We start from the raw sequence: 12,466 nt of genomic DNA on the forward strand, positions 1-12,466 counted from the left end.
AAAAAGTCTATTTTTCCATGGATTTTACTGGGTATCTCCATTAGAAGAAGACTGAAAAAAAAATCAGTTGGCTTTGATGTAGTCCTATTTGGTTTATTTGTTGTTTTCAACAAATAATGTACAAAGACCTGTATGCTGGATTGTGTGAGAAAGCATTTCCTTGTGAAATGTCCAGAAAGCATGTCCAGAAGCATTTCCTTGGTGAGATGCCAAGCGGGTTTTTTTTTTTGCTCCATTCTTTATCCACAAACCCAGGGGTACACTCGAACCAGTACTATTTGACTTCAGCCCATGGTAACATGATAACATGGGCTGACCCCAGTCTCCACATCTTCATCCCATATCCCAGATTCTGCCACCCTGGCTACAGCTGTCCTAGCACCAAAGCCTTTATACTGCCAATTTCCAGTTTATTTCTTACCTATATGTTAGCATTTAATATATCTTTATAAATCTGTAAACTAAACTTTAAAATAAGTATTACTACAAGTACATAATTTTTTGTTTGAGTTGTATTATATTAAAATGCAGCATACAGGAAAACACCTTTAAACAAGTAAAATATAATTGGAAAACACAAATAAATCTATAAACTCTTCCAGATCTAACATGATGATTCAAATTTAGGTCAGGTAGCTAGTAACAGATGCAATATATCTGAGCATTCAGGTGATTCCATTGAATGTAACAGAAATGTTTACATATTGGAAGTGAAATGTGTGCTTTCAGGTTTTACTGGATGAGGCTAAAAGCTGACTATTTCTTATGCATATAGAAAATAATTATGCTGGTATCATTCTCGTCCTCAGTGACTGGCCTTCTTCCAGCGACATTAATTAAGAACTTTGTTGGCACTTGCAGCAGATAGGTCAAAACCTATTTAGGCACAGCAATTTAATTTTCCTGCCCCTACATCTTAGTTGAATCAGAGCAGTAGTCTATGGAGTGTTATTTTTTGTTGTTGCTCTCACTGTACCGCTAGAGAGGATTTAATTTCCAGGATTGCTAAGGGAGCAGTCTCTATGACCCTGAAATGCAAATAAAAAATGTAAGAGAATTTTTAGGTTGTGCTTACCGCAGCTTTCTATGACAATTGCAGTAGGCATAACCTTTATCTAAACTCAAGGTCTGTTTACAGCTGCACTTGCCCATCAATTATTTTACCAGCCCAAGACAGGTCAAAAACTTTGGAGGATGTTGAGCAACTGATTGCTACATAAACACTCTTCTCTGAGAAATGGCTTAGTTTTGCAGCTACTGATGAATGTGAAGCAGAGTTAAAGTGCATTCTCTCTTAGGTCTGAAAGTTTTCTTCACTTTACCAGTAGGACTTGAACTTGGCTGTGATGAATTACAAGACATACTAGAGAAAAAGTAAATATTTCTGAAAGGGGGACTGAAAGGATGAATATGCATTCTCCAACTTCACTCACTGATGGTGGCAAATGCTAAAAGATGATGATGTACGCAGTGAATCACATCAGCTGTAACTACAAGCGAATATTCCGTGGTTGATTAATTCTTTATTGATTCTGATGCTCTCACCTAAAATAGAGAAAATAAGCCACTGATCAAGAGTCTTGTGAAGTCCACACTTTATGTAATTCATGCACTTTATGGATGCTATCCAGTGAATTTTCAAATAGAAAGTGATATTTCCAATTCTCTTTTCAGATCTGAGTGAACAGTGTGAAATGCAATGATTAAAAACTCCAAGAAGAGTTTTCATCCATATGATGGTGTCTCAGACTATGGTCATTCCAGCCACTCCTGTTCAATAACAGCAGTTGAACTATAAGAGAAAGGAGGGCAGAAATGGGCCAAAACAGGGGAGAAGCAAGCAGAATGGTCACATATGGAGGTGACTTATATTACACTCATGATAATACAGCTTCTGTCTCCTCTAACCTAAGAGTTGACATAAAAACCCCTCATGATGCCCTCGGTTTGAGTATAAGTAATGGAGCAAAAAACCCCATCATCTAGCTATTTCTTAGTAAGAGATCAGCAGGATTGGAAAAACAATGGCATGACTGAAGCCAGTGCAGCTGTACCCATTATTCCCTTTCCGTTGGGGTAAAATGCATTTTTGTTTTTTTGGTAACCCTATGTTTTTCTCAACCCATATTTTATCTTTCACAAAATATATTAAGCTTACTGTGTTCTGTGCAGGCAAGAGGTTATGTGGGGAGCTTCTCCTGCTCTGGAGCAAAGCACTCTTGCCATGACCTTTGTGGGTTTGAGAAGTCTCACATTTATTTCTATGCCTCGGTGAGGCTAGTCCCTATTTAAGAAGAATTATTGGAATACATCGATCAGTATAGACTATCTCGGCATTTTACAAGCCTCTAAGACTATGGTTTTTCTCAAATAATATATTAGCACATCTAGTAATTTGTACATTGGCATAAACACTGAGAAAGGTTATCTTTTTGCTTTGAATATGATAGCAATTCAGAGACAGCTAGATACCCGTTCTTCATCTTCATACAGGTTAACTGGGGAAGCCATCTCTGTGGCATTTCTTTTTGCTCCAAGAGGAAACATGTCTTTTGCAATAGGTAAGGCAAAAGATAAGGAAAGGAATTTCTGGTGTAAGACTGAAAACTGTGTGTTGCAATCCTCCCTTGTTCAAATCTGAGGATGCAGCAAAGTTGTGAATTACAGAGAAACAGACAAGCAGAGCTTCAGATAAACAAAATTCAGTGCTTCAGTTTCAGTAAGCGCAGCTTTTGTCTTTGAGATACTGTACATGCTGGACCAGGGAACAAACAAAAATGGGGGGAGGCGATCTCAGACAGAGCTTCCTTTATGTTACCGATCTTATCTTCCCTGAAAGAAAGGACAAGAGCGATGTAACTCTAGATAAAAAAGCAAACCATCCAGGTTGCGCCTTCGGGTGCCGCGGGGAGAGGCAGCGGCCGAGGAGCAGGAGGGTCCCCGCGGCTGCGGGGACGACGCGTCCGGGCCGGGCGGGAGGCGCGAAGCATCCCCGCCGCCGGGCAGCATGGCAGCTGCCGGGGAGGTGGAGCCAGCCGGTGACCTGCCAGCATCGCAGCACGGGCACATCATCTGCCGGGAGTAGATCCTCCCTTCTCCCTCTTATCTGCGCCGGAAAACGCGAGATCAACATAAAAATTAAAATATATTATTAAAAAAATATAGGTTTTTTAACAGCAGGGGTGGCAGGAGAAAATCGGGGAGAGGCCAGGTGCGCAGGGCCGCCTCTCCGCCGGCGGCGGGAGGTGCATGAGGAGCTCGGTCGGGCGCCGCCGCCATGGAGCACATCCGGATGCCCAAGGTGGGTCCCGCCGGGCGGCCCCGGCCGCGGCAGCATCCCCGGCACCCCTCCTGCCGGCCTCTGCTCCCGCTGAAAGAAGGCTTTACCGCAGCCCCGCGGGCCTGAGGCTGGGCACAGCCTTCCTCCGCAGGCTTCCTAGCTGCTGCTGCTGCTGCTGCTGCTGCTGCTGCTGCGGGATGGTTTTCGGCCAATATGCCATGAAATCCGCCCCAAATACCGAGAGGTGGGCGCATTGCTCTGCAATGTTGGCCGGGGATTTGTCGGGCCTATTCACTGCTTTTTATTCAGTGCCTCCTGTTAACGCTGGCACCGTCCGTGAGCAGTAGATATACGAAATCAGAACCGTATTATCTGCTTTTCAGACGCCTTTAGTTTGCCCCAAGATTTCACACTCCACGATGAATTGGTTTAGTGTTTGTATTAATATGTTTGATGTTTAACCAGTCTAATCAGTGTTTCTCTGTAGCTTTCTAAGTACGAGGCCTGTATTTGTTAAGAAAATCACCACCTTGCTCCAAAAAAGAAGATGCAGTTTTGACACATAAAAGAATTAGATTAAAAATAATAATAAAAAAGTGAACCAGAGCTATATGTTAATTTGAAATGGGGTGGGATATATTTTCATATTTATTTATTTATGTATTTATTAACCCAACCCCCTGAAATTTATTTGTATTTGTTTTGGGCCCATTTATTTATTAATATTTAGTCTAATGACTGAATTTGAGATTAGGGCTTTGTTCTTTCTTCGTCTATATTTTAGGGCCTTTAGGTGTTAACCTGAAAATCTATTAAGAAGTTAAGTATTTATAACAACTGCTTTTCTTCTCATCTCATTTCATGATCTATTGTCTGCCTTTTTGGGAAGGAAGAATCTCAGAATGGTAAAAATGTATCCTACTGCAGGTGGGAAACAATCAGTGAAAGTTGTTTGAACAGATGCTTCTGGTTATTTGCTGAAGAATGCTGAAAGCATGAATGAGGAAAGCGTTGAAAACAAATAAGGGTAGAAAAATATCATAAAAGCAAATGGTTATATTTGCTGTGAATGGAAGATCTGGACAAGTCCCTATTGCAGGCAATGGAAGCCTATCTGTTTGCTTTTTTACAACCAGGTCCTTAATATGTTAGTCTGCATATGTAAAACCCATTTCAGTATCTGACAGCTGTGAGAAGGGACTGTACTGATGCCTCAAGTCACTGAAAATCTTACTCAGTGTGAAGTGATTCTGCAGTCCTGGATCCAGGCAGTCCCTTACATTATAGCTATGCTAAAAGTTGTCTGATGTAATAAAACAGTGCAGAAGGTATGATTTAAAGGTACAATTGGTACAAAAATTCCTTAAAATTTCCTATATAAATGTAGAAAATCAACGTAAGTCACTACTGAAATAATTAATCTCTCCAGTTACTCCTAAATACACTGACAAGTGCTACTTAGCAGAACTGATATCGGATTTTTTTCTCAAGAAAACCTCAGCTTAAAAACAACCACCAGAACAGTGTTGGGATTTTTTTTTTGTTTTGTTTTTATTGAATTTGGTTTTGGTAATTTGGAATTGAACATTAAATTTCAATGCCAGGAAGGTAAAAATAGGTAAGGGCAAGCTATGTGACTATAGGGATATTCTTACAGTATGATGTGCTAGTCTCTGGTGTCACATTTCCAGACTTCATCCAATTTTGTCTTGAGAGAAATTTGACAAGTGACTACCTTACTCTGTAAAGGTATTAATCTCAGAATAATGACACTTGTCTTGATTTGCAAACCCAGCCAAATGGAAAATCAAGATAAATCCCATACTTAGCAAATTAATAATTTTAATAATATCTGAAAGCAAAATTCCTACGCCAAGTAAAAGCTTTTTCTTCAAGGGCAGGTCTATATTACATGATGCCTATTAGGTCTCAACAATTGTTTTAATTTTAAGTGAAATATAACTGTAGCGAGTGATGGTTCATAGGTTTTAAAATTATTAATAAATAATGCATAAATACCACAATAAATTAATAAATCATAAATAGAACATAACTGACATTTAAAAAGCAGAATGTGATTTGATATCAATTGGACCAGTAGTTCATTTAGGTCACTACTCTGTGTCTGACAGTGACAGAGGAGAGAGAACATTTAAACGTGGCCACATGCTGTACCTTCTCAGCATCTACAGTTGTATTAGGGTCCAACCCCTCCTAGTTCCATTAGTGTCCATTTATGGACCTCTCTGTGTGGCTCCACGGCCTGCATGGAAGCAAGTTACAAAAGATCATGGCTTTACAAAAAAATTACTTTCTTATGTCTGTTAAAACGTTCTTATTAGTTTCCTTCAGGACTCCTTGATTCTAACTTCAAGGATTTGTTTGATAACAGTTCCATGTTCACCTTATCCATGCCTTCACAGTGAATCTTGATCACAACCCACCAAAATCTGATAGTTTCAGAGAAATGTCATCAATGACCCCAAAAACTTTTTCCTGTGTTGAAACTATCAATTATGAGTCCGTGGTTCTGTATATATGGTCTAGGTTGGTTTTCCTGTAGGTATTCTACTTTATGTCTATCTCTGTTGAAACTCCTATGTGTCTCTTTTGCCCATACACTGTTTTGCAAGGCTTCTCTGGGGTGGGATTTCCTACTGCAAAAGCCATTTTGATTCTTTCTCAACAGACTGTGTATATCCACCTGCTAACACAATATTTTGTATGCTGAACACTATTGTTCTAAATATGAATTATATTTTCACAAGTTAAATGTGATCCTATATATGAGAGCTGTAATTTAATCACATTTAAGAGTTGCAAACAGTCACTCATTGCTAAATAGAATTATATGTAACTCCAATAGCCTTTTAAATTAGTAAAACCAGTGACCAACATGAGTTTGGATTGAGCAGCAAGATAGTTTAGAATAACTCTCCAAAGCCAAAATGTGTCAAACTGTTCATAACAGTCATAAAAAATAAATAAGCAATACTTCTGCACAGATTAGAAACACGTTTTATGACCATGTGTAGAGATATGTCCGGCCATGGACAGGATGACAGACACAGAGCTCTGTATATATGTTTACTTCAGAGGGCTGCTTTGTGCACTGTTGCTGCTCAGTTACTTTATTTTATTTGCCACTCTTCATATCATTTGTCTTTGTATATTGGCAGCAGGCCTACTGAATAGCCTTCTTATAATAAAGAACACATAGCCCTGGTGTAACAGCTGTATTTAGTGTCTTCATTTAGCCCAGAAATTCTTTTGGCTCAGTATCTCTTTCTAACAGAATACTTTGGATGACTTGCGTGGCTCAAGTGCTTTCATTTTTGTGATATTATGGTAAGGTATTTCCTTTAGATGATGCTTGTCTCAGGCAGAATTTAAGATATGCTACCATGTTAATGACAAGTCTTTCTAACAGATGTATTGATTTCCAAAACAAATTTCCAGCATGTGTAAATGAGTTGTGTTTGCATTTGTTTTCAATCTATTTTCCTTTCCATAGCTCTTGCTTTTCATTTGCAAGTTTTATAACACATGTCTATTTTTACAAACTCTCCATCAGGAGACCCATGTAATTTACATTCACTCTATATATGACAATGTAAATGGCAAAATGTTTGTTTGGGTGCTTATCTAGGTCAATAGCAAAACTGAACCTAGTCTTTGGTCTCCAACTACTTGTTCTGGGTTGCTAGATCTCCACCTTTTTTTTTTTTAAGCTAAGATGGCATATTCTACCACTACCCATGATATTATAGTTACGTTCTCCATATTCAGGCTACAATTCCTTATGGAAAAGTTTGATTTTACTTTAGTGAGGTAGGAAGGTGCCAGCAGTCCACAGGCAATATCAGGAGTTACCTGGGGATATGGACTGGTTGTTTCTCCCCCAAGCCAGGGAATGGAGTGCCACCGGAACTTCACTGTAGTCCTAGTGCTTGGCTAAACTTTAGTTTAGTTTGCTACTTAGAAGAGGTAGAGGAGGTGAGGCTAGCATGGCCCTTGCCTTTTACTGATGCTTTGGGTCATCAGCTTACAGCAGACACATTACTGCAACGTCTTTTAAGTGCCAAGTTGATTTTTTGTTTTTCAAGTGTTGTATAGAGGTGGTTTCTGTTCTTGCCTCCAAGTGTACAACTTCGAGCAGTGCACCTCACAGTTCAGCTGGTGTTTTCTGATTCCATAACTGTCTTCTCACTTTACATCATGGTTAAAAAATGTTTAACCTATTTTGGGGCCAGTGATGTTTAATGACTTTGAATAGTCACTCTACTTGACTGCTTTAGTCAAGTGATGCTTTGAAACATCTACACTAGTTGTGGACACTTTTAACTCCAATTTTTTTTTCTGATTAATAAATCTTCCCTGTTTAAAATGCAATTTAGTTTTCTTTGAGATCTATTTATTCCATCTTTGTGCTTTGAAACTTTGAGCATAAATGATAAATTTAATACAAATGAGCTTTGTAATATACTGTGCCAGAAAATGTTCTGTGGTTTGACATTAAAGACTGGAGGTGGATAAAATGAAAATAGGAACTGCAGAAAATGTCTACATGTTGTGGGATTGGACTTAAAATATCTGTTTGCAATTTTGTTCCTAAAAGACTTGTTTTGAATTAGGGTCGTCAAGATACCTGCTTATTAGTGTGAGTTTTGATTTGAACAAAATGTTATAACAGCCATTATTCTCAAAATATTTACACAGAAAATGGTCAAAAGATCACTTTCATATTTTCAATAATGTGAATCTCAATGAAGAGGCAGCTGGATAAAATCATGAAAGAAGCTCTAAAAAACATGGATAGCCACATACTTTAATTTGCTGTCTTGGTGTCCGTGTCTAAACCAGTAACTCAAAAACTTATTGCGCTTGAAAAATGGTACTGAAAATCATTAAAACAGCATGTCTGCAGGGTCCTCTTTGATTTTTGTTTATGCATATTAGGAGACTGGGGTTTCAGTGGAGGATTTGGGAAGTTTGGCTCTGGGGTGGTCAAAGATGGAATCTCTAAGTCTGCTCTTAATGGACTCGAGTAGATGGTACTTAATCCATCAGTGTCTGTAAACTAAAGGAATTATCTATTTGCAATAGAAAATGCACACTGACATTCTCTGCTGTGCAGGTGTACTCTGCTGAGAAAGACAGATCCCCACCATGAGAAAAAGGAGTCCTACAAATCTATTTTTTAATGCAAATCTTTCATGGCCTGCACAGCTGAAATGACCTGGTACTGCTACTCTTGAATAGCTGCTGAACAGGGCATAGTTTTAAACATGTAACAGAAAAGCCTGCATCAAATACAGGAGTTTAAAGATACATTTCTTTTCAATATGACTTGGCTGCATGCAAAATTCTTTCCCCCTATATATTTTTTAATACCTAAATCTGAACAAATTTGGCAAGTGTAATAAGACTTACTACCTTGAGGAAGCCCTTTTTTTCTAAATTAAAACTTTTTTGATTTCTAATAGAACACATAGAAAAATTAGAGTCTCTATTCTCCTTTTCTAGATAAATGAGATCTAATATAGACTGAAAGAGAAAACATTATATATGAACTTTGTGTTATGATATTGATACCATATTGTAATACTCTTTAATAGTTTCCTGTTTCCTGCATCCCTTATACAACTCTTTCTCAGGTATATCTGATAACATGATGCTCACTTCACACTTTTTACAGATCTTAGTAGAAAATTTTTTTAAGCCAAATTGTTAGGTAGTATGTTTAGTCTTGCTAACATTATGAGTGATTCCTTATTCTTTTTTCATCTCTTTTCCAGTATTTCCATTTCACTTTAGTCCTCTAGTAAATTAAATTTCCTTAGATTTTTTAAAAAATTTTTCCCCCATCCTGCTTTGCCCTGAGGAAACTTCTTACAATGAAGAATTTAAGGTGTCTGTACTTAAATGTAATAATTTGTGTATTTCTGGCTTGCTTTGATTCTTTTGACATGTGCAAACATCTAACTCTATAGATTGATGGTGTAACATTATTTTACCGCACTTGGGAAATCTTTTCAGAGATGGAAATATAAAAAAGTAACATGGATTAAGTACAGTTTTCATGATTCTTATGAAATAGAATAGAAACCGCATTAAAAGGCAGCATCAATTGGCAATTCAGTTTTCCTTTATTCTCGTTCCAAGATTAAGCAAAAAAATCACTTACAGTGTATTTTGTTTAACAAGCACAACACTACTATCTTTCTGTGGAAAAAAAAATTAAAGAGCATTTGGTCTTTTGCACGTTGTCTTTTTTCACCCTCAGGAATTATGCTAAACACATGGATAGCTGGGGTCAACCAGGGTGAAAAAAGCTCAAATATTCCACTTGGCCTCAAATCATACCAGCTGTGCTCCTTTTTTCTCATTAGGCTCAGGCTTTTGGCTTTCACAAGCTCTTCCCTTAGGTTTTATGTGCCTGCAGTGCTGAAGCTAGTCAGTCTTTTGTCAGTAATTCCCAGGGTTCAGTTTCTTCTTGCTTTTACTCATGTGTATAACATCACAAGGTGAGTAGGGAAGGCAGCTGAAATCCCCAGTCGATCTAGGAGCCCGAGCGGGTGCACAAGAAGAAGCCTTTGTAGGGCTGTGTGCTGTTAACCCAAAGAGGGCCAAGCCCCATTCCTTGGCTTTGGGTCAACCTTTTCAGTAGCACAGATTGTTGTGACAGTGGCCTTTCCTTACCCTTGAAGAATCACTGAAACTCCTTTGTACAGTCAAATTTCAAGGTACTTGGTCAGCTTTTATCTGGAACTTGCTTTGGCAGGTTGTTTAAGAACAATGAATTTTAACTGTCTGAACAACAGAAAAGCTCCTGAGAACATGGCCTGAGTGAGGACATTTCCTGCTTACCCTTAATCGGCAGCTTACTTCTGGCTAGGAAGGGTTTTTGGCCTTTCTTCCTCTTTTGTGGTAAGGAGTTAGAAGAATTAGTCATGGTTCCTCCTAAAGGAGTAGGGAGCATTTGGTAATATGTGGGAGCTGAAGTATTTTGTTCTTGGCTGCTGGATAGGCTTTTTTGCTTATGTTCTCCTTCCAGATGCTCAGTGTTAATGGGTAGCTCAGTGATTATCATGACAGAACTGGCTGTTCAAGGGTCTTCTACTTCAGGTTAGCTAATACTTAAGAATAAAACACATAGGCTTAAAATCTGTGTAGTGAGAATGAAACTCTTGGAGATGGTTTTTCCTAGTTTAAAATTTCATTTTATTTGAAAATCCTACAGCAGAGATGTTTTTGTGTCAGATAGCATCTCCCTCTGCACATGAGTTTTGCTGTGTCAGGAAGCAAAGTGATATGTAGAGATGTGGGACCAAGTTTTCCTCCAGGTCTGGCCAATCTGCTCTACAGTTTTACTTCTCCTTTTACTCTGCTTTCCCTGCTTGAGTCTGAGTCTACCATCAGAACTGATCCTGCATTTATCTGAAAGAACTTTCTGATGTGGCATGGGGAACAGCCTGAAAAAGGAGCAGTAACTTCTACATTGTTTTGCAATGCTGCTGTGTTTGGAGACTCTGAAACATCTTAAAGAAATGAGAACGAAGGTAGTGTATTCAAAACACATTTAAAAATAGGTCATGCAGTCAGAGCTTATTCAAGAAGTAATCTATACTAAAAATGAAAACAAATTAGAGTACATGAATATTTTTAGGAATAACATTTTGGCATGCTGGCTTTTCAGAACGCTTTTAGGGTCGTATATTTGCCATTCTTCCTTAGGTGGGAGTCCCCTTGAAACTGGAGGAAGTTGTGCCTGAATGAAACCTTGACCCACGATTTTCCCTAATATGACATTTTTTTCTTGAATGACCTCCTGGCAACCTTGTTCATAAGTCATTTGTCATGTTTATTCTCTGAGTAAAAAGTGCCTTCCATCTGTTCTTAATCTGTGTTCCCTTTAACTTCTATTTTTGCCTGCTTATTTCTGTCATCTGTGTTGCATTGAAAATACAGTTTCTAGCCAGCTTTATTTATCCCCATGTAAGGGTTGTAGTCATTGAAATAAATCTCCTGGCAGTCTTTTCTTCAGGCCTAGACAACCACAGTCATCACGGGAAAAAAAATGATGGGGAGACAGCTTGAAATAAATTATTGAAGTTTTACTTAGATGCCACTCTCTAGACTCCCTTGGCTAACACTTTCTTTCTTGCTCATTGAGGTCTTCCAGCTCTCAGGTTTACAGGCCATTTTTGCTCTGTTTTATTTACCTCATATTTTCTGATCTGGTCTCTCCTACCAGCTGTTCATTTTAGGCAAAGCACATGTGCATGGTCTGTATGCTTTTTCCTGAAATGTGTCAGTACATACATGATTTTCTAGGTTCTCCAATAAAGTCTATGGTAGTTTTGGTGAAAAAACGGAGAAAAAATCCCAACTAATTACTGTATTGTCTCTTTCTGATATTAAATTTAAATTTTGGCTATTAATGCTGATTTCTCAGCATGCTGTGACTTTTTAGATAGAAAAACTCATCCTCTTCCAAAGTGCTATTGCAACATATGTTCCTCTGTTTTGCAAATGAACATATTCCCATTCCCTCTAGACCATTTAAAGACACTGTTTGACTTGGCTTTCTTTTCCTGATTAGGAGGGTGCAGAGGAAGAAAGAAGTCTTGTTCTTTGAATCCTTCGATCAGCAGAATGAAATCTAAGATTGAGGCTAGCTCTATTTTACTTTTTTTTTTTTTCTACCTGTGGGTGAAATAAACTGCTTTTTCAGAAAGTTCGAGTAACTGGAATCTAGGCAGAAGAAACACAGATGAAAAGCATCTAAATCCATGCAGGAGGTTATGCAGAGAATTTTCAGAACAACCTCCTGAGAGCTTAGAGATCATTACTGCTCCTGAAGGCATGTAATGCCACTTACTCACCATAAATCATAACTGTGGATTTGAATCTAGGTAGGGTTTAGACTTTAGGAGTTCCCTTTCTCTTTAGAAATGGTGTTAGACATGATAAAGTGGTTCATGAAGCAAGTTATTAGTAAACCTGGTTTATTTTCCTCATACTACAATCACAGATTGACACATTCCACCTGAGAGGTAGGCAATGCTAATCAACTTATAATGCTAATTTTTATTGAGTCAAATTTTGAAGCTCTCACTAATTTTAACTGACTCTTTCTTTATTCTTTAGGATCAGCAGAAATAAGGGCTACCTAAAAGTTCA

The 12,466-nt window shown here is 38.3% G+C and overlaps 1 protein-coding gene across 1 annotated transcript in view; it reads left to right on the top strand.

Moving 5' to 3' along the window:
- Nucleotides 1–3,036: 3,036 nt before the first annotated feature.
- The window catches only part of MTMR7 (myotubularin related protein 7), a 42,293-nt gene continuing 32,863 nt past the window's right edge, over nt 3,037–12,466 (top strand). The window contains exon 1 of the mRNA XM_017816423.1: nt 3,037–3,301. Within this exon, the coding sequence (XP_017671912.1) occupies nt 3,278–3,301 (24 nt within the window). The 5' untranslated portion in view covers nt 3,037–3,277. The remainder of the gene's footprint in view (nt 3,302–12,466) is intronic.

This window comes from Lepidothrix coronata, unplaced genomic scaffold, assembly GCF_001604755.1.
Source record: "Lepidothrix coronata isolate B3197 unplaced genomic scaffold, Lepidothrix_coronata-1.0 Scaffold0, whole genome shotgun sequence".
NCBI lineage: Eukaryota > Metazoa > Chordata > Aves > Passeriformes > Pipridae > Lepidothrix > Lepidothrix coronata.